Below are 22978 nucleotides of genomic sequence, written 5' to 3'. Positions count from 1 at the left end.
GCTTCTCAGTCCTTGAGCAATTGTGTAGTTCCAGAACAGGCTCTCACAAGCCCCTAACTGGCTTCCCCTTGGTTTCCTGGGTCGTGGCAGAGATTCCCTCTCCAGGAAGTCTAAGCCACTGGCTTTAAGCCCCATGTGCAGCAGCTTCTGCTGTGACCCACTCCACCCAGGGCCCTGCAATGTGAAGAGGCATGACAGAAGGAGCTGCAGGCCTACCTGCCCCGTGTGCTTATTCACCACGTGGAAGCGCGTGTTGCAATGCGGCTCCCAGCGGAGCCCTTCAGAAATGGGCTTCCTCCGGAGCTTGGCGGTGATGATATGCCACAGGTCCATCTTGAGGGGCTGCTCGATGAAGATCACATAGTTCTCACTCATCCCTGAGGGGGCAGAACAGGGGAAAGACTCAGCACATTTTGCTCCCAAAGGCAAGCAGCAGGGAAACAGGGAGCCAGTCTGCTTTGCCCTGTGACAGCACATGTCAATCCATGAGCTGCATTGAGTCCACCTGGAGGACATGGGAGACCCTCACCGAAGCTATGATAATAGGAGGGCTTCCTCCTCTCTGCCGGGGCAATGGAGCACAGCACTTCCGCACCCTGCAGAGTATCCCCACAGGCCGACTGCTGTGCAGGGACCCGGATAATGTTGTACTTGGAGCCTGCGGAGAAGAAAGAGTGTACATTAGCCCCAAGACTCAGGCCAGGCATTAGCCGCAGCCGTGCTCACCTCCTGGATGGATTAGAGATGACTGGAGAATGCATGAGCTGGGGTATTTTTTCAAGCTAGAGAGGGGATTTGTTAGCTTCAGTCCCCGTGGCAACAAATCTGAATACTGGACTTAGATAGTCCAGCCAGACACCCTGAAATCCCGTCAGCTGCTTCTGCTAAATCCCCAAATAACCAGCTGCTAAAGCTTTGCCTGGCATTCCCCAGCACAGTGGCCTTGGGCAGGCTCTCATGCCTTCTGCCAAAGAGGTGCTCACCCCTTTCCTTCACTGACTGGGCAGCATGCAAGCCTGCCTTAGATCTGTGCTAAGGTCTCCCAAGCCTGTCCCTGTGGCCCAGGGTGCAGGCTAGCCTACATCCTAACCTGGCACTGGCACCACGTGGGTGCATTTCTTAGCAGGAGCTCCAGCTTTAGCATCTGATCCTCCCCTGAAACACACTGAAGATACAGAGCAGATCCTTGTTTCACAGTGGCTGTATCAAAGGGAAAAATGGCAGCTTGCGTCCCAAGGAAAGTTTACAATAGCTTATCCCAGAATTTAGTCATCCTCAAGGGGGTGGACAAGGCTCATGTGAGTAACTACAGAGGCGGTGGGAGCAGAGCCCAGGCCAGGCAGGAGCTGGATGCGCATTCCTGAAGCGTGGACCGTGCATCAAGAATAAAAGAGCAGTGAGGTCAGGACTGAGCCTGGCAGCCCAGCGCACTCCAGGAGTAACGAAATCAGGTTGAGCAGCCCCTTGCGTGGGGCTTGGGCATTGCAATCTGGCCTAGCCAGGAGTAAACAGCAAGGAGCAGGGAAGGGAAAAGGGCACTCTTTATTCCAGACCACTCCCAGGAAGGCCTCCATTCAAATCAGTGGAAAACCCTCTCACTGATGTGAAGGGCTTTGAGTTAGCTCCAGCCTCAGACTCTTTCTAGCAACCTCTGCTTCCTACACTGAGGAGGAACCAGCCCATGGACCTGTGGCACACAGCCAGTACCCACTGGAACAGGCTACCGCACCTGCTGCCAGCCAGCCCCAAGGCACAGGGCATGGCAGCAGTTAGGATCAGGACCACTGAGGCAAATTGATGTCCAGGGATGGCTGCCATAACTCAGAGCCCAGCCTACTCTGCCCACATTGTGCCCTGCAGCACCATTAATCACTTCAGAGGTGCCCTAGGAGAGGCGCCAAGCAGCCGGTCCGACTTTCCTGCAGGGCCTGCCTTACCATGCTGCCCATAGGAGTTGCCCATGTTGTATGTTGTCCCGTCAGGCTCATAGTGTGGATGAGCCGTCGCTCCATTCACTGCCACAAATCTGCTCCAGTCCACCTGCAAGTGCAAAAGGGCATCAGTGTGGGCATGGCTGACTACTAGCCACAGCACATTTGCCAGAGGTGCCAGGCAAGTGACACCTTCAAGATGCTTGCCACAAAATGCCTTCAAAGGACACACTATGACCTGAATGAATCAGGGTTCTTGCTTCCCCAAAATTTGTTTCACATCCTGCCAGCTGTATCATTAGGCCAGAAAAGGTATAACCGCTTCATCTCACGTCTTTCCCGGACTACACGATTTAAGACTAAAACCACTGATAAGTATCTTGCTGAGTGATGACGTTTGAAAACAGAAATCAATCCCCTGCCCCCCCACCTCACCCTCCGCCCTACCCCCTTCAACACTCGGGCTAGAGATGAAGCCTGGCAGACCTACAAGAGTTTCGCTGTGGCTCTAACAGGAGAGGCAAATACTCTCACACAGCATGAGGTAGGGTATTGTACAGCCCACGCAAGTGAACATGGCTCTGCACACAACAACTTGCAAGACAGAGCCTTTTCCCTCTGGTTTATGCCTGTCTGTGGTGCTGGCTAGCCATGGGCACCTGTCCTTAAAGTCTGCAAGTACATTAGGCAACTGCAAAGAGGTGCAGGTCCTTGAAGCAGCTCAGGGCTTGGAGCACATGGAAGAGATTGAGGGGATGCAGGGAAAGGCCAGGATCCTGCAGGAGTGCTTCCATGCATCCCCCTGGCACTCCCCAAGAGCCTGTGTTGGCTCTTTGTACCCTAGAAGTGGCAGACAGGACCAGAGGAGTGAGTTGGGACAGGGCCAGCTGGGCCCTCGCTGAGAAAACCGCTCCAAGAAGTCTGACCCTGCTAGTGGGAGCAACTGGGCCTCCCAGCGCAGCAGCTGCCTTTGTGATCAAGTGGCTCTTCCAAAGCACATGGACAACAGAGGCATCACTGACTCTGCTGGGTGACCAAGAGCTGTCACTGCTGCCCTGGCCATTTTGGCACCTGTCACCAGAGGCCTTTTCTGCTGGGGCATGGAGCATCCCTCAATTCTTGCTAGTGCACTTGTGAACTCAAACACCCACTTATCTGGTGAGGCCCAAGCTGGGCACAAACCCCACAACCCCCCTGCCCATCACCTTCTCCTTCGTTTCAAGGGTTTCCGGATCTACTCGGTGCATGAAGTTTGTCTCCGTGCTGACGTAGTAGTCCCCCTTGTACACCACATAGTTTACGCTGCAGTTGTCTGTGGACTCTGCAATAAAATCCCCATGCTGCAGGCAGCTGCATTAAGCCCAGGTCCCAGCATGGTGAATGAGACAGATTTAAACAAACAACCCCATTCACAATGACACAACCACCTCCCTGGATGGAGTCGCAGCAGTGGCACCCACAGACCTGCCTCCAGGCCAAAGAACAACATAGATCTCTCTTATGCTGGGGCAGGCATTAACAAGCCATTATGCAGCCTTGCTGCAGGTCCTTGCAAGGGAAAGGAAATGCATATTGCAGGTGGTATCACACAATGCTGAGGGAAAGGGGATTTTGGAGTGGGCTGCAGTAGCTCTTCTTATACCACCTCCCAGATGCCATCATGCAACCAAAACCAGGAGCACAGCACTCAGACTGCATGTGGTATCTGAGGCCAGATCACCAGTGGGCAAGCAGGCCCCATATCACTTGCTGGTTTCTGTTAGGATACAATGGCCATTAGCCTAGTGACCTACAAACCAAGCAGGGCAAGGTGCTCTCAGGACAGGGCTGTATCTGACCGCTCAAGGTTGTTGACTGACAATGCATGGGGATCTTCAGGAGAAGGCATTTCTACTCAGAACCCTGCCACGAAGCAAATCAGACATGGTGCAGCCCCCACTGATGCACAGAGGGACCTGTGCAGAGCCCCCTCCAAGGCTGCCTAAGCCTTTGGAAGCCAGGCCCAAGGAGCCAGTAGCTTTGTTAGCCAGGAACTACAATTTTATTTTGGATGAAGACAACCCCAAGCAAAGTGCACTGCTCCCAGCAGAGGCGGTCTTCTAAGAAAAGCATCTGCTCAGAACTGAACCACCCAGCTTCACAGAGCTCCCACTGCAGTATCCCCAGAAACACAGCTCTCAGATGGACACCTGCTGCCTCGAGGGACACGGCATCTGTCTGGTTCACCCCTTACCTGGCAGCTCAAACCGGGCCATGAAGCGCCCGAAGATGCTCTTGCATGGGTCTGGCATGGCCAAGGTGCCGAACTCGGAGACCACGATCCGGTTGTGCTGGCTGTTCACCCTGTAAGAATCACTCTGCAGGAATTTGCTCCTGTAGGTCACACTGCCCTCTGCTACTCGGAACTGGTGCATAAGGGCCATGCCATCAAACCAGTGGTTATACCTGGCAGCAGGGAAGAAGGGCAGGATCAGAGCGAGAAGAACAGCGGTCAGTGTTATGCCACCTCCCCTGAGCCTTGTGTGTGCACTAGTCATGTTAGGCTCAGGAGGAGGGCAGAACATATGTCAACTCAATGGAGCAGCTCACACCCATTCACGGGCCCACATATTTGCAGGCTTACGGTCCCCAGCCTCTCTAGGCCACCTGCTCCAATACATCACCACCCTCATGATGAAGAAATACTAGAATAACTGATCCACAGGAAAACCACAAGAGTGGCTCTTCTTTTCGCTTTAGCACGAATGTTTTGTGTTCTTTAAAAGAAAGCACACCATTGCACATGTAAGCAATAAGCAGGTAAGCAATAAGGGGCCCTTTGGGAATCGGAGCGGGGGGGCAGCAAAGGCACCAGTCACAGGGCTCAAGTGCCTATACACTAATGCTAGGAGCATGGGGAATGAGCAGGATGAATTAGCGCTCCTGCTTGCAGAAAACACCTACGACTTAGTAGGGCTAACAGAAACTTGGTGGGATTCATCCCATGACTGGGCGGTACATATTGAGGGTTATAGGCTGTACAGAAAGGACAGGGTGGGGAAGAAAGGGGGAGGGGTTGCGCTCTATGTCAATGAGCAATATACGTCAACCCTCATCAAGACAGAATCCAAGGATGAGGAAGTAGAAGGATTGTGGGTTAGGCTACATGGGGGGCAGGGAGAAAGGGATTTGGTGGTAGGGGTCTGCTACAGACCCCCACACCAAGGGGAAGAACTAGACTCGGGGCTCCTGAGGCAGCTCTCAGAGACCATAAACACTAGGGAGGCGGTAGTCATGGGGGACCTAAACTACCCGGACATCTTCTGGGAGACGCAGACAGCAAAGTCCCACCGTTCACGCAGGTTCCTATCCTGTGTACAGGACCTCCACCTGACACAGGAGGTACACGGTCCCACCAGGGGGAATGCCATGCTGGACCTGGTATTGGCAACGGGGGATGACATGGTAGGGGACCTACAGATCGGTGGTCATCTGGGGGACAGCGATCACCAAATAATAGAATTCATCATAAGACGTCGAGTGGGTAAGGTAACTAGTAGGGTGAAAGTGCTAGACTTTAGGAAAGCTGATTTCAATGAACTCAGGCGATTAGTCAAGGAAGCACTACAGAGTAGGAGTTTTGAAGTGATGGGAGCCCAGGAAGGGTGGCTGTGCCTTAAGGAAACGATCCTTTGGGCACAGAGGGAGATGATCCCGATGCGAGGAAAAAGAGGGAAAGGGGCCAGGAGGCTTCCTTGGCTGACCAGAGAAATGCAGAGCAGCCTACGGGCTAAAAGGGGAGCACATAAAAAGTGGAAACAGGGAGAGATTACCAAAGAGGAGTATACCCCCTCTGCTCGCGCTTGTAGGGAGGCAGTTAGACGGGCCAAAGCTACCATGGAGCTGAGGATGGCATCCCAAGTAAAGGATAACAAAAAATTGTTTTTTAGATATATAGGGAGTAAAAGGAAGGCCCAGGGAGGAATAGGACCCCTGCTAAATGGGCAGAAGCAATTGGTGACGGACGGGGGGACAAGGCTGAACTCCTCAACGAGTTCTTTGCCTCAGTGTTCCTAAGCGAGGGGCACGACAAGTCTCTCACTGGGGTTGTGGAGAGGCAGCAGCAAGGCGCCAGACTGCCATGCGTAGACCCTGAGGTGGTGCAGAGGCACTTGGAAGAACTGGATGCCTTTAAGTCGGCAGGCCCGGATGGGCTCCATCCGAGGGTGCTGAAGGCACTGGCCGACGTCATTGCAGAGCCACTGGCGGGAATATTCGAATGCTCGTGGCGCACAGGCCAAGTCCCAGAGGACTGGAAAAGGGCCAGTGTGGTCCCCATTTTCAAGAAGGGGAGGAAGGAGGACCCGGGCAACTATAGGCCAGTCAGTCTCACCTCCATCCTTGGCAAAATCTTTGAAAAAATTATAAAGGCTCACATTTGCGAGAGCCCAGCAGGGCAAATTATGCTGAGGGGAAACCAGCACGGGTTCGTGGCAGACAGATCGTGCCTGACCAATCTAGTCTCTTTTTATGACCAGGTTACGAAACACCTGGACGAGGGAGTAGGGGTGGATGTCGTATGCTTAGACTTCAGGAAGGCCTTCGATACGGTATCCCACCCCATACTGGTGAACAAGTTAAGAGGCTGTGATGTGGATGACTACACAGTCCGGCGGGTGGCGAATTGGCTGAGGGTCGCACCCAGACAGTCGTGGTGGATGGGTCGGTCTTGACCTGGAAGGGCGTGGGCAGTGGGGTCCCGCAGGGCTCGGTCCTTGGACCGATACTCTTCAACGTCTTCATCAGCGACTCGGACGAGGGAGTGAAGTGTACTCTGTCCAAGTTTGTGGATGACACAAAACTGTGGGGAGAAGTGGACACGCTGGAGGGCAGGGAACAGCTGCAAGCAGACTTGGGCAGGTTGGACATACAGGCGGAAAACAACAGGATGCAGTTCAACAAGGAGAAATGCAAAGTGCTGCACCTAGGGAGGAAAAATGTCCAGCACACCTACAGCCTAGGGAATGACCTGCTGGGTGGCACGGAGGTGGAAAGGGATCTTGGAGTCCTAGTGGACTCCAAGATGAACATGAGTCGGCAGCGTGACGAAGCCATCAGTAAAGCTAACGGCACTTTATCGTGCATCAGCAGATGCATGATGAATAGGTCCAAGGAGGTGATACTTCCCCTCTGTCGGGCGTTGGTCAGACCACAGTTGGAGTACTGCGTGCAATTCTGGGCGCCGCACTTCAAGAGGGATGTGGATAACCTGGAGAGGGTCCAGAGAAGGGCCACTCATATGGTTAAGGGCTTGCAGGCCAAGCCCTATGAGGAGAGACTGGGGCACCTGGACCTCTTCAGCCTTTGCAAGAGAAGGTTGAGAGGCGACCTTGTGGCTGCCTATAAGTTCATCACGGGGGCACAGAAGGGAGTTGGTGAGGTTTTATTCACCAAGGCGCCCCCGGGGGTTACAAGAAATAATGGCCACAAGCTAGCAGAGAGCAGATTTAGACTGGACATTAGGAAGAACTTCTTCACAGTTCGAGTGGCCAGGGTCTGGAACGGGCTCCCAAGGGAGGTGATGCTCTCCCCTACCCTGGGGGTCTTCAAGAGGAGGTTAGATAAGCATCTAGCTGGGGTCATCTGAACCCAGCACTCTTTCCTGCCTATGCAGGGGGTCAGACTCGATGATCTATTGAGGTCCCTTCCGACCCTAGCATCTATGAATCTATGAATCTCTGAATCTGAGTGCAGGTTGGGTTTGTTTTCAGACACACACAGGCATGCACATCAGTGCAAAGAGGAGAAACGTCCAGCCTTGGGTTCCCAGGCACCTGTGGGATGTACTTGACACAAGGCAAGATGTATACAAGATGTTTTACTGCACAGTAGACTAATCTGCAGTATTTTACTGCATGGTAAGCCTTTACAGTGTTAAATAGCATGTGTAAACATGCCCACAAAGAATCAGTAGTCACAACCCCAAGCTTTGCTCCCCAGTTCTGGTGACTCACTGTGTGGCCTCCAGCAAGCCACAGCCTGCCTGGACTAAAGTTTCCCTATCTTTGAAGTGGAAAAAAAAACGTTTGTATTTCAGATGTAGGTCACCAGAGTTCTCATCTATATGGGCATACGGTTTTCAAAGCATCTACTGAATGTTTCTAGATGACAGAAAAGCTGTCATGTAGAAAAACTATTAGAAAAATGAGGACCACAAACACATCTTCAAGAATAACCCCTTGAATTCACCCACTAAATGAGAGCTAAGAGCTGTCCCACACCTGGGATCAGCGCAAAAGCACCCACTAAATTCCACCAATGCTGGACCCAAAGGGCAATCAAAGCTTCACTTACTTGTCCTCTCCAAATTCAAACTTCCCAGGCCCATTCCTCAGTAGACTGCCTTTGATCCATTTAGGAATGTGCCCTTTGACCTCAGCCTGGATGGGCTGGGGAGTCTCCTCCACCGTCTGCATTAGTGATGAGATGCATTGCAAACCCTGCTGACGGCTGACAACAACCTGCTCTTGTTGTGGGCTGGCCAAAAAGTTCTTCAGGACTGCGGGGAATGGGACAGGAGGTTAGAGGCAGCAAGGAACTATGGAATCTGGCTCAGAAGCCTGCAGGCCAGCAGCCAAGCCATGGGATTTTGGGAGTGTGGATGCAGAAGCATCCTGCCCACAATCTGAAACATGCATTGACAACCAAGCTCTGCCTACATCATGCCCATTATGTCCAGTGCAATGAATGCTACTGCTGGCAAAGGCCTGGCACAATCACCACAACTGTGGGATGGAGCCATGAGACAGACTGCTTGGGCTGGTGTGACCAAAGGAAGCAGGGAACTATATTTAAACAAGCTTCTTTGAGTACATCTGATATCTTTTATTAGACCAACTCAAGTAGTTGGGAAAATTCTTCTTTAGAAGCTTTTGGGTATAAATATCCTTCGTCAGACTGAGGAAGCATCTGCAGCTTGCAAAGAAGAATGTTTCCAACTATCTGAGTCGGTCTCATAACAGATATCGGATTTACCCAAAAAACCTTGTCTGCCTATGTCCTTAGACCAACACAGCTATAACCATTACCCCAGGAACTGTATTTACATCTCAAAGCAGAACCTGTAAGGGGAAGAGACTGGAATATCTGAGAAGAGATAGAGAGAGACACTGAATGCATGACAGTCATGAGGGGTGTACGATACATGAGGGATGTGAAAAGCATGTTATAGTCAAGACACCCAAGGGGGAGAAGGAGGTGCAGATTTTCCTATTAGAACCCAGGCAGGGATGAGACCTCTGGGATCTCCTCCTCATCACCTAAAAAGTATGTGAATCCCCCAGAAAGACTTTCTGAATACCTGGCTGCAAGGAGACACTCTGCCTATGCAAGGCTTTTTGTTTTCTTTTCAGCTTATTATGTTGCATTTTAAGTTAGGCTAGGTTGTGTGTACCGTCACCGTGTCTTACTGGGCTGTGTGCACTTAGTTTAGGCGAAGTTATTCTGTTGTGTACTTGAAGTTGCAAATTGCTGTGGTCAATAAATGCTCTCTTCAGAGAATGGACTGTTCTTGTCCAAGCACTTATGAATTCATTGCTGCTTCCTAAAGTCTAATATTAAAGTCTGGTAACAATACTCAATTCCCTGCCATGATAGTGGCCAGGGCACTGACAGCATCCTGGTCTCCCCTACTCTCTGCCTGTGGTATACTTTTCACAAGCTCTCTTAGACAAAGCGTCACTGCCAAATACAGGGGGCTCGCTGCCCTAGAGGCCCCTTCATAAGCAGAGAGAGTTCAGCATCAGGAGATGCAAGCTTCAGCCTATGAAAGCTAGTGCTATAAATACATACATTATAAGATGCAAATCTACCCGCCCGCCTACCGAAGGCCCCAAGCCCCCTTCCAGCCCTATCCTGCTCTGCGGTTTAGAGAAGGTGCAAAAGTTGGGTCTCTATAGAAACATGCAGGAAATGTACTTAAAAATAAACCTACACTTGACTAATTTGTTTTAACCTTAACGAACAGCAGGTGAAAACCTCTGGTGATGCAACTTGGGTAGAATCTGGGCTCAGAAATATACCCTACCGCTGTTAAACAGGAAGAATATGAGGCGTATAGATGCTTCAGGAGGCCTTGTACTGATTTGCTACCAGGGTGTGTACCTCCACCCATGCTCTTGGAAAGATCAATAAGTGGTTACTGCAGCTGCCCAAGATGTTACTACACTGTCAGCCAGAAGGCTAGCACAGTACAGGTGGGAAAGTCACACAAAGAAGGCGGCCCTGCATGGCTACTGGCTACATCCAGGTGCTGCAAGGCCTAGGACCATCATGTGTGGCCCCGGGGATTTCCATACAGCGTCTGGGAAGGTGTGCCCAGGGCAGGGCAGAGCCCCATGCTCCTCACACATGGCTCTACTCTACAGCCTCTTTCCCTGTTCACCTACATGCTGCAGTGATGGGAGACTGCATGTGATGGGACACTTTTGTGTGGTTCGTTACCTATTTAGCCAGCTCCCAGGGCTCATGGGTGACTCTGCATATGCATTAAAAGAGCAGGCACTGTCCCAGAGTGAGCAAGACCAGGGGCAGTGCTCCAGGAGGGCCACAGGCAGTTGGGGACATACCAGGTCAGACACAGGATGTGACTTGGCAGGTGGCACTGGAACCATGGCCTTCCTCAACAAAAGAACCATTTAGCTCCCTAATACTCGGACACTAACTATTCACCTGTGGGCACTAACATGGATCAGCCTGGCTTGAAGGTTAGCAACACGGGCCCTGAGAGGGTGCTGACACAGGCATTCCTGTCCAGGCTATGCAGGGATCATTGCCCTGGTACCCAGAGTTAGGCTGAACCAGGATGGAGCCAGGCAGGCATACATTTGCCAGGCAGCCACGGCATTTGCCAACAGTAAGTCACCACTTGGCTGAAAGCACCTTGGGTTGTGGAAGCCACAGAGCACTCTAGCTCAGAGCAGAAGTCTCTTGAACTCAGCAGCAATCTCCACCTTGGCAGGGGAAAAACCTACCATCCTCTCATCCTTGAATGGACAAGTGTAGTTAGAGGGTGAAAGCCTGTCCCTTGCACTGCGGGCAGGCTGACCCCGGCCAGAGTTTACAAATGCCTTGGCTCGGGGTAAACGAGACTGGGAAGGGGGGGGATCTGAACTCCAGCGCTTCCAGGCTTGCACACAAGATGTTTGCCATGGATTTGGGAGTATCAGAAGCCCCCAGCTGAAGAGTCTGGAAGGGAGGCAACTTGCTGGTGGCAGCGCCACAAGACTTGAATGATTGAGCTGTGCTCATTCGAAATCTGGAACTGATTTGACCCTTCAAATGAAATGTTATTACAAAGAAAACCAACGCTGAAACCCAGCTCCCTGTCCACCACGCTCCACCTTGCCCTTTGTTATAGCACTCCAGCCTCCAGTATCTGTCTTGCCTGCCCTATTCTTTTGCAAAAAGGGAGAGAAAGTTTCAGTTCCCCTGCAAGGACGTCAATGGCGTGTCAGGGAGTGGTAACTAAGGTGACGAATCTAAGCTGGGTCTCAGGGGTACTGCCGGCAACTGAATAGATCATATCACTGGCACGTCCAGTTTCTGTTTGAACAGCTCGGTTCACAGCTGGGTGTCCTGAGATACTACCACCCACTTCTTTCCCCCTACTCTGCTCAACAGCTACATGAGACCCTGTTGGCATAAAGCCAATTCATCCCCCATAGCTTCTCTTCTCCTCCGCCTCCCTGACAGTGTTCTCAAGCAGGGACCCTGGCCTCAACCCCCAGCTGCCCATGCCAGCATGCCCCTTGCCTACTTTGTACAGTCCCTCTGCTCCTCAGCCACCTCATCGAGGACGCTGCTGCTCGGTGCTTGCTGCTGCTTATCATTAAAATGCAGACGTTAGGGATGAGGCTGACTACAGCAGTGCTGCAGAGAGCCCTGCATACACCCAACAAGATGCACATTTCCCCAAAGAGCTCACAACCTCATCCTCTGCATGTGGTTATGCTGGTGGAGCTTACGCATATGTGGCCCATGCCTGCAGTGACTTTTGTCTGCTGCCAGAACCAGTTTAGGAGGCATTTATGGAGGGCTGCTGGACCATAGCCACTCAGGAAAATAGGGATAGTGGAAGAGCATTAAGAAGGGGAGAAGTTCATCCATTTTGACCACCCTTGGGAATTCCCTTTGCCACTCCTTCCACCTGGTTTAACACTATAGGGTGTGGGACCACCTTGACATTACATAGATGAGAAGAGATTTTCGAAAAGCAAGTCCCACCTGCCATGGCTCTAACCCTCCCCACAGGGTGAGGATTTGCCCAGAAGAGCTGGCCTGATCTGTATCATCCCTGCTGAACTCTTTCTGGCCCATCTGGGCTTGGTTGCATCCTATCAGACAGAAGCACTGTGCAGCACGCCAACTTTCACAACAATCCTAATAAACAGGAAGCCAGCAGTAATGCCGACCAGTTTCGATGCCATTCCTTCTGAACTGTGGCATCGTCGGCATCAGCCTGGGGGCTTTCCTCTTTCTCAAGAAGGGACCATTCCTGCCACACAGATTCTAAGCAGAGAGCAGTTATTGGAAGAGGAAGCTAAGAGAGGGAACAGACTGCACTCAGAGCACCCCTATGTGGAGGCAGGCCTGGGCATAGCCTGGGAACCAGATGCTCTGGAGAGAAGTGAGCCAGCGTGTACCAGAGGGTATAAAATGCCACCTCACGCCTTTATTCTGCAGTCATGGCTGAAGACACCACCCATAAAAACTAGGCCTGAGGCTGACTGGACTGAGCTGTACTTCTGGAGCAGGAACGGACAGTTCCTACTCAGGGAAACAGCATGTGCACAGTGGATGAAGAAGGAGCATCTTGTGGAAGCCCCTGTTTGGACCCTGGCAGCAGCTCCCCTCATCAGGCCCAGCCATGCATGGCAGCCCAAGGCCAGGTACAAATGGAAGGGCACTGTCCCTGGGCACCCCCAGGCAGTCAGTCTGTGAGCTCAGCCAACCTGGAGCACAAGGCTCTGGCAGCCCAGGGATTGTGCCAGTGCTCAGGCTAGCTGAGCTGGTGCTGAGCACAATTTCCCTGTAGGCAGAAAAATGGCAAACAGTACAGCTCGGTTTCTGGAGAGAGGTATGGGGATCAGAGTGCATCCAATGCAGGCCAAGCCTCAGGCTAAGGAAATCCCAATTGTTGTTCACCTTCCAACTAATAGGAAGAGGCATTTCCTTCTGAGCAAACCCATCGTTTCATCTCAGCCACTTCTGCCAGCCCTCCCTGACCCCTGCTTTTAAATAGAGGTCATAAGATAAAGTTGTTATGTCCTGGGTCTTTAAAGGTCCCACTGAGCCCTTGGCTTTAAGGAAGAAGATACAGGATAATGCATGAGGCTGATGAATAGTAGTTTTGGAAAGTCTGCCCCAGCAGGTCTGCTGTGAGGACCATGTAAGATCAAGAGCAGGCCTGAAGGGGTCTGGCCCTTCTCCCCCAGCAGTGTAGTGCCCTGCCTTGCGAATCTTCACATCCTTCCTAGAGCTCTAATCTAATGGGGCAGTGAAAGAAATAAGACTGGGGGGCCAATTAAACCAACAGTAGCTGCTGCTGTCTCAGATTCAAATAAATCCTAATGCAATCCCATCCAAAGGGCTCAGCCTGATTCCAACATTAGCGCCTCATGACTCTCCCCTAGACATAAAGGGATGGGGGCTGTTTGCATGGTGAAAACACCAGGCAGCTACACAAAGCCCTGGGGGGGCAGCTCTGGAGGAACTGCTTCAACTTGTCTAGCTGCAAAACATGGTGACAGGAAAGTGTGAAAGGTATCAGGCCTACTAAAGGATCTTTCCTGCCCACAGACGTGGGGCTTGAATGGGCACCATCGGTGTTAAACCAGCTTCCCAGTAAAGAGCACGCTAGTTCTCATAATTAGGCATGAGAACTGAAGCTTTATGAAGTGCCTGGACACAGGGTGGGGAAGGGACCTCCGGTCAGGAATGCCAGCCCTCTGCTCCCACAGAGACGGTGCCACCTGAGGGACTTGAGCTTCATTAGGAGGTATCAGGCTTTTTGCCCCGCTGTTACGAACCCCGTGACTCTGAAGGTTAAGAACCTTCTTCTAATGTCCAGCTTCACCTATTCATGGCCAGGGTGTGCCCATTTCTTCTTGCACCAATACTGTCCATTAGCTTAAACTGTTCTCTTCGTTCCCTGAAGTTCTTACCTAATATATCTGGGGCCAATCCCAGGCCCTCTCAGGTTTCCTCAAGGCTGAACGAACCAAAGTGTTGCCCCCTTTCAGCTTCTGGACTCTCTGTCCCTGTGCCAGTCCAAATATGCCTCTCCTGAGCACTGGTACCCAGTGCAATGTAGTTCACACTGAGCAATCCACCTTTCCCTATCCCCGCTGGAAGGACTTCTCCAAATACAACTACGTTTGCCTCTGAGGAGTTTTCAGCCACTAGCAAACATGCTTTTCAGTAGTCTACAAGTGCCTGACTTTATGCCACCCCCTTTCTATTAGTTCAGCCCTCAAAGTCAACTAAATCTTCCTGTACAGGGTCCCACTCCTGTTCTGCTGGGGTGAAGCCTCCCAGAATCAAAGACAGAGCATTTGTAGAATAAGGACAGAAGTGCTGCCTGCCTTAGCTCCCCCCACTTTTATGTTCCAACACTGAGCAGTGCCTGCTCCTTCAGCCCGCAGGAAATCACAACTCTGCCCCACAGAAAATAAGCCTGGCATCCTTCCACAGTCCTTTTCCCACACAAGTAGACAAGGAAGGACTGTGTAGCAACTCACACTAGTAAAACTCTGAGATGGCAATGAGGCTGTATAGAAGGAAACCAGATTACAAGCACACAATCACCTGAAAGGGGCAAAGGCTGCACCATCCATATTCCAACAGCCCCTAGCTCCGTTGGAGCAGGAAGACCCAGGCAACTCCCTAAGTGCCACAAATGCTGTCAATGATTCTCTCTCTACCTTCTTGATGACAAGACAGAGACCTTGTTCAAGTGGACAATAGCCGATTTGTGACCTAGAGAAAAAGATGGACTCATTTGTGATAGATTAGTAACAGGGAGAAAAGATCAGTCATTGAGAATCCACCCCAGTTCCACCACAGGCTCATGTCTAAAGACAGAGCATATGTGAAGCCGACTTTAAGATTATTCATGAGATACCACAGGGAGGGCGTGAATGTTTGTGCCGTACATGCACACCACATGCAAAGCCGAGCTGACACGATGCAAGCAAAGATCAATAGGTGCTGTGGAAAAAACCATAATAATGGAAGATTCCATAGAAGGGGACATGTGCAATTAGTATGCCAAAGCTTGCAAACTAGAAAAGCAAAGCAAAAGGGAAAATATACACCACATCAACAAAGCAAGCAGAAACCCAGAGGATGAGATTTTGTACATCAAGACAAAAAACAATGAGCTCTTAGAGCACAGGCTAATGCCAGATCCTAAGATTAGGCAGCAGCATCAACAGGAAAGTGAATGCCAAGGCAAAAGGGCACAAAGGTTCTCTCACAGCTATGCAAGAAAAGAAAGGAAAACTACAACCTGTTAACGCCCAGAGGTGTTTGGTGCTCCCACCAAAATCAAGTACTCAAGGAAATACATTTATGTAATTTGAATAGCAAGTTTCACAGTGAAATACAAATAATCTAGACATGGCCAAAGAGTATAGATAAGATAAATGAAGCCATAAAGAAATTGCAGGGTTATTAATATTTGAAATAAATTAACCTGGTGATCCAGGCTGACCTGGACAGGCTCAGCAAGTGGGCGGACAAGAATCGGATGGTGTTCAACGCCGATAAATGCAAGGTTCTCCACCTTGGGAAGAAAAACCCGCAGCATCCTTATAGGCTCGGCAGTGCTGTGTTGGCTAGCACTGTGGAAGAAAGAGACTTAGGGGTCATCATTGACCACAAGATGAACATGAGCCTGCAATGCGATGCTGCGGCTAGTAAAGCAACCAAAACGCGGGCTTGCATCCATAGATGCTTCTCAAACAAATCCCGGGACGTCATTCTCCCCTTGTACTCGGCCTTAGTGAGGCCGCAGCTGGAGTACTGCGTCCAGTTTTGGGCTCCACAATTCAAAAAGGATGTGGAGAAGCTTGAGAGAGTCCAGAGAAGAGCCACGCGCATGATCAGAGGTCAGGGAAGCAGACCCTACGACGACAGGCTGAGAGCCCTGGGGCTCTTTAGCCTGGAAAAGCGCAGGCTCAGGGGTGATCTGATGGCCACCTACAAGTTTATCAGGGGTGACCACCAGTATCTGGGGGAACGTTTGTTCACCAGAGCGCCCCAAGGGATGACGAGGTCAAATGGTCATAAACTACTACAAGACCGTTTCAGGCTGCACATAAGGAAGAATTTCTTTACTGTCCGAGCCCCCAAGGTCTGGAACAGCCTGCCGCCGGAGGTTGTTCAAGTGCCTACATTGAACACCTTCAAGAGCAAACTGGATGATTATCTTGCTGGGATCCTATGACCCCAGCTGACTTCCTGCCCTTTGGGCGGGGGGCTGGACTTGATGATCTTCTGAGGTTCCTTCCAGCCCTAATGTCTATGAAATCTATGAAACCTTAAATTCACAAAGTCCTAATGTCTTAACAGCCTCTAACAGATAGCCAGCCTGTGAGGGAAAAAGACTCTTACTTAGATGTCAAAGAGTATGAGTTTAAAAAGTACTGATTTTGTTTGGTGGCAAACAAACCAAAGTTTAAAGCTGAAGAGCAAAATGGTGAGGTGGCTTAGAATTTCCTACTCAGTTACCTGACTCAGTTCCCAAAGCTTGCTAAATAAGACCGCCAAATCTAGAAACGTGCCTGACAGCAATATAGATTATGAAGTGGAAATAAATCATACCTTGCTTGTTCGAAATTCCTATTTTAATGACATGTTTAAACTAGACCTTGCCCTAAACACAATCTAATGGGCATCAAAACCACTAAATGAATTTTAAGTGACCTTGATCTGATGTCTTCTGATCAGTCTTTCTTCCCCTCACTTTGAATTTTCCTTGCCAATGCAAATACCAGTGTCTCTCTCCTCTGCTTCTCTTAACCAAACTCGGGTCAACCAGATGTTACAGCACGCTACTATTAAAGACTGTGCTATCATGCACCATGAGTGAAGTCTATAAACTACACAAGCCAAATTAAAATTATGGCAACACATCCAAAACATGATCAGGACATCCTAAGTTCCAGAAGGGAATTCAGCAAGTGTTTGGCATGACAAAGAACACATGCAAGCCACAGCTTTTGACAAAACAAGGAAATTCATTAAACTTGGGACGCTAAACCTGAGGCAAATGATTCAGGCAAGAGACGCAACAGCAAAAGCAGACTTCCACCGCGAGTAGACAAGGGTTGGCAGAATCACAGCAGCAAAACTGCTAAATGCTGTTTGTGAGATCTCTCTCAAATGTGTCACATCAGGAAGCAGATATAAAAATACACCCAGCACAGCAGCTGCCTGCAAGAGTGTCCACTGCACAGAGAGAGGGAAAGAGGGGAAGTAGAAAAGGAAAATACTGTTGCTACAACCAGATCTCAAGCTGCATAATTCCCCACAAAGTAAATCTGCCTAGACCCAAGCAACTTGCAGAAAGGACTAACAGAAGCTTGCCAAATATTTGATACTGAACTCTTACTTCTCTTGGCAGAACCAAGCATTTTTTGTGCATTTTGTGTTAATGCCTCAGATTGGCAAAAGAAGCAGGATAAAGAAACAGCTTTCTCTCCCCATTTTGGACACCAGGAAGGAGACACAAATGGCAAAGAATGCCACTTGGGATCAAACCTGCAGTAGAGTACCAATGGTTCCAGTAAGACAAGTAGCCAGGACGCTGTGGGAATCAGTGTCGCAGCTGATGATATTCTGGTGCTGAGTCATGCAGACAGTGTGAGAGAGGCCATCTGTCTGCAGGGAAAACCAGGGAAGTGAACCTAAAATTTAGAAGGCAAGATGAAATTGCAGTACCATGTGCGGGATGCTGGCTAACCTCCCAAGGCCGCAAGATGATCCCAAGGAGGTAATCGCAAAACTGCAGGTGCTGACACAAAGGCTACTAGACTAGTTCGGAGAATATCAGGATTTATAAACTGGCAAAAATGTCTTCCAATCTTCTTGAATGTGTGACAACTGCTGAAGTTATTTCCAGGCAAAGATGCACTAAGAATGTAGTTACTTCAATATGATGCAGCCCTTACATACATAAGGAAGTCAGAACTATTGCAGTGTGAATACAGAGAAAACTATATAAACATCAACCCAGCAAGAAGTGAGATGTAACATGGCTTTCACAAAAGGGGAAATCAGCTGTCATTGAAGGGTTACCAGAACCAGAGGGGGAAAAAAACAAACAAAAAACCCCAAATGACAAAGGAAAAACACATTACATCTGCAAGTGAATAACTTGACCAGCCTACTGAAAAGCAGGATGCCATTCAAATCAAAGTAATGATATACCACCACAATGTTTAAAAATGGCATTTTGTGGCTTTCAGCACCAACTTCACTATCTGTAGCTAAAACAATGCTACTGCTCAGATGAGCACAAGAAAGGGACTCAAATGTGCAAAATCTCTGCCTTAGAATCTCTGCCTCAGGGCACAAAGAAAATTTGGCCAGAACAAAAATGCAAGATTTTTATCCTGAGACAAATAACGAGACAGAAATGGGAAGCAGCCACCATTATGTGTTGGGTCTGGCATACACCTGGGAACACACAATCCACCAAAAGTGACAAGTGCTCTCTGGCAACATCCTGCCAGGATAGCCAGACAGCAAAGGAGAAGCACTGCCTCTTAAATATTACTGATACAAGCCAAGCTTCGAAGGCAGTTGCATGTCAATCCCTTGATCACTGAGAACAGAAATTCTCCCTAGAATACCACGAGAGCACTTCCAGAACATCTCTGGAATACCAGAAACCCTGTACACTGACCAGCCGTGCCATCACCTTGGTAAGTAGTTGTCATATGCATATGGAAATTCTGGCTAAGCAGCAAAAACATGGTAAAGGGACAGTGTCCTCAACATATTTTTTAAAGCAAACAGGAAATGGGTTTTTTTTAACCATAAACTATCATTATTATAGGTTCCTGGTCAGATTCTCAGAACTAAAGAGACTATTAGATATTACTACAGCATCTTTACAGACATGAAAATGAAGTACTTGAGCAGGCCTGGCACCTGAATCTTGTGATATTTCTGACAGCAGGCTCAGAAAAGAGGCACAAAAAAGAGGCACAGCTGACCCGGTAGTTTAAATTGCTGCACCCCCATTAAAAGAAAGCTGCAACAAGCAAATAAAACTCATGGCAAACTCCCCTGGAAAGGAAATAAACACAAGTCATTAATAGCAACCTGGCAGTGCTATGACTGGCAGAAGGGAGAGGGCTAGGTGGGATGGACAAAGGCTGAAGCTATTATAACAAACAAACAGATCTCCTGGGATGACAGTCAGGAGATTGTATCAGACTCAAACTATTTCCTGTAGAGCAATCGGGCTGTTCGGAGGCAGATTTGTGTTTTCAACTGATGAATCTTCGTTCAGAAGTAAGCCAGGGCCTGGGCATGCATTTCACTGAAACCATACATGCCAAAAATGCAGCTGTAGGAGATAGTGACAGACAGACTCCCCTGCAACTTCATCGGCAGGGCTCAGAAAAAGCAGACTAAGCAGCAACCAAGAGCTAAGGGAAAAGACCAGGAGAGCCAAATGCATGGCCGTCCCTGGCCTCATCACAAGACAGACTTGTACTTTGTACTTGTACTTTGTGCTGGCAAGGTGCACACAAAAACTGTAATAAGGCAGGAACTGCACTCTCCCAGACCCCGAGGACACTCAGCAGGTAGTTTAAATGTTAATTATCTATGACAGAAAGGGTCATTATTAAGGAACACATGAGGCTATGCACAGTTCTGGGGTACCACAGAAGGTTCAGTGTACTATAGGATTTGGATTTAATGCAGCTAGGAACAAATGCCTCCAAAGGGCTATAACAATAAGTAAATGTGTATTACTTATTAATAAAGTAATATTATTAATTTGCTTCTTAGCAATATTGTTAACACTAAGCACCAAGGCAAAGGCAGAACTAAGCAGAGACTGCTCAGAGCTCTGTTCTCTTCCTCAGATCTTTGCTAAAGAAGGCAAGCAATTCCATGCCCATGCAGCGGTTCCAAAAGCCGTGTGCCAGCAGAAAGCCTGACCTATCTGGCATCAGACCCTGAGCCAGCCAGTGATACAAAATCCTCAGTCCTCTGGATATTAACCTGCACATCCTAATCACAGGCACCAGAGATACCTGGCACTCGGCCCTGCTCGAGGTTGCACCCAACCTGAGAGCCTGGGCTGCAGCACAGAGAGAACCAGCTCTGAGGCATGGCTCGGCTGGGGCACAACAGGCAAGGATTCTGGGCAATTGGTGCAATGACACTGACTCCCTTGAAGATCCTGGTCCCCAAAAGCAGGGTAACCCCAGAGTTGACATGGATCCCCATACATAGGAGCTCCCAGGGCAGCTCTGACAAGGTGCAGAACTAGGACCACTCTCTGTACTTCACAGGGTGGAAGGATGGTCAAAGCCAGGTCTCTGTCCTTCCCCCTCCTTGGTCCTTGTTGCACCAAGGCCCCTGCCCCACAAGCTCACCTGAGTGTCCCACACTGACTTGTGCCTTAAGCCTGCTACTCATCCCCTGCCTCATCTGGGGAGCCTTTACACTGGAGGTCTGTTTCCCAGGGGCGGAAAAGCAGTCATCCACCTCCTCGCTGCAGGGAAGAGAGAGTGAGAAAGGGAGGAAAGAAAGAAAAAGTGGGAGGAGAAAAAGGGAGTGAGAAAACAGGATGGAAGGGATCAAGTCTCAGCTGCGTGGAGGTGAACTGTGCAGGACTTTGGCCCTGGGAAGGCAGGGCTGGCTCCCTGGCCCTCTCTTGAAGGCAGAGCACCAAATTCCCAGGGCACTTTCAGAAGCAAGCCAAGGAGACTTTGTACTGGGCTTCCTGCCCAAGCAACTCTGACCAGTCCGGTTTTACATGCAGTGCCCAGTATACTGTAACCGGGGCAGCTCTATGGACAACTGCCATCCAGCTGGGCATTGGCAGCTGTCACAGGGGTGACAGCAGGCAGAGGAAAGGACAGCTTTGCTCTGAGGCGCTTGTTTACATCCTGGTTGACTACAGGACCTGGGAGCAGCTGGGCTCCTCCAGAGCTGCCCCTCTCATTGAGACTCCCCTTTGCTCCAAGGACTCTGCTAGCAGCACTGGGCTGAGCAGGGGCAAAGCAGAGCGGACAGGGGGCATTAGGGGGGCAGGCAGGAGCATCCAGAGCCCTCCTGCTTCCTGGGGCTGTACCCTGCCCTGGCAGATGGACCTGCAGGGACTCGGGGGCTGCTCAGATTTGCACATGGGGGTGAGGGGACGAGCCTGGGAACCCCTGGGCCGGCTCCCGCGGCGGGGTCACAACCTGCGCGCCCTCGGGACAGGAGGTCCCCGCTGCCGTGGGGGGCCGTTACCTGGCAGGGCTCGGAGCGGGAGCCAGAGCGAGCGCCCGAGGGGGGCGAGCAGGAGGCGGACGAGAGCATGGAGCAGCGGCAGCGCGGGGCGCAGGCACCGGGCCGGGCGCGGCATGGGAGCCCTGCAGCGCGCCGCGGGGCACAGGTGCGCGGCCGGGCGCGGCTCTTGCGCTCTCTGCGCTTGACCAGGAAGCCGGCCCTGGCAGCCTGAGCTGCCCCGGAGGCGGGGCGGGGCGGGGCGGCGGGGGAGGCATGCATCGCGGGGGTGGCGAGCCCTGGGCCCGGCGGCCTGCCCGAAAGCGAGAGGCGCGAGCTGCGACGTGGGAAAGCAGCCGAGCGAGGCGGCTGCACAAGCCCGGGCCCGCGGCTGTGGTGGCCCGTGCCCGCAAGAGGCGGTGGCTGGCTGCCGAGCTGCAAGCGGCCCTGGAAGGGGGAGGAGGGAGGTAGCGGGGTTTCAGGCAGCCCCGACAAAGAAAAGCACCCTGACCACACACACACACTTTGCAGATATCTTCCCCTTGATCTCAACCGTTTTCTTGCTCAGGAGGAGGCTTTTCTGGCGGGCCCCCTTGCCCCTGGGCTCTGACAGCGGCAGTGTACTCGTGGCCCCAGGCTGGACCACGCTCGCGAGCCCAGGCCGCTTTGCAAACCAAGTCGGGCCCTGCACGGCTGTGTCGGCACTGCTCGCTCACCGCGCAGCGCAGCGCAGCGCAGTGCGGGGTTCAGTCCCGAGCCCTTGCCGGCCCTCCTGCCACAGAGCCGGCTCTGCCCCTGGACAGCTCGCTGCCCCTAGCAGCTGGGCCGAGGGAGCGGTCCATCCTCTCCTCGGGAACCACAGACCCACCCGTCTCACGGACCAGCTGCTTAGCGAGGTGAAAGGCAGCGTTTCACCCTCTGCCACCCTGCAAAGCCGGGCCCACCGCTGCCCCGGTGGTCCCGTTGGTGAACTTGCTGTCTGGACTTCTCCCATCCCAGCAGCAAGCTCCACCGCCCTCCTTTGCACTCCTGCATCAGTCCCCAGGGAACTTTTCTTAGCCAAACCTCCGGGCTTATCAGCCTGCAAATAGCAACAAGGAAAGCGATACTGGGCATCCCCACCTCTGCCCACATCACACCGTGGGTGGGGTTGTAAGGTTCGACCTAGAAACTGCTATGCAAAGCCTAAGCAAAAGTGAATGTTATGTGTCGAATGCCCATCTGCAATGATAAGGAGCAGACAGTCTTAGATAGAGGAAGCTTGGAAACAAAAACAGAATCAGAGTTACTGGAACAAAGAGCTCATTAAAATACTAAAAATCACACCCCTAGGCGGAGAAGATATAGGCTAATGAAACATATATGTACGTTAATGAGATACATAGCTAAAACACAGGTATAGAGACATGCTCAGTAAAGAACTCCTTGCGTCACTCCTTTATAACCAATTAGCAAACAAGGATGCTTATGAAGATTCAAACTCTTGTATATAAGGGGCTCAGTATTGCATATGTGCTGTGCTTGTTTTGTGAAATTATTCCGCTTGC

General features: G+C 50.9%; 1 protein-coding gene across 3 annotated transcripts in view; it reads right to left on the bottom strand.

The window, feature by feature from the left end:
* The window catches only part of BCO2 (beta-carotene oxygenase 2), a 29676-nt gene extending 8050 nt beyond the window's left edge, over window positions 1–21626 (bottom strand). Inside the window, exons 1-7 of one of the 3 annotated variants that reach the window (XM_019490140.2) lie at window positions 21456–21626; window positions 8265–8469; window positions 4165–4274; window positions 3137–3252; window positions 1938–2040; window positions 530–658; window positions 217–377 (exon numbers count right to left, since the gene is read on the bottom strand). In XM_019490140.2, coding sequence (XP_019345685.2) covers window positions 217–377; window positions 530–658; window positions 1938–2040; window positions 3137–3252; window positions 4165–4274; window positions 8265–8469; window positions 21456–21570 — 939 coding nt within the window. In that variant the 5' untranslated portion in view covers window positions 21571–21626. Of the gene's footprint in view, window positions 1–216; window positions 378–529; window positions 659–1937; window positions 2041–3136; window positions 3253–4164; window positions 4377–8264; window positions 8470–20593; window positions 20746–21455 lie in introns of those variants that run through there. The other 2 variants (XM_014600871.3, XM_014600870.3) reach the window with 2 other exon arrangements.
* Between the last annotated feature and the right edge of the window lie 1352 nt (window positions 21627–22978).

This window comes from Alligator mississippiensis, chromosome 16, assembly GCF_030867095.1.
Source record: "Alligator mississippiensis isolate rAllMis1 chromosome 16, rAllMis1, whole genome shotgun sequence".
NCBI lineage: Eukaryota > Metazoa > Chordata > Crocodylia > Alligatoridae > Alligator > Alligator mississippiensis.
The sequence above is the reverse complement of the archived record's forward strand: the minus strand, read 5'-3'. Positions and strand labels throughout refer to the sequence as shown.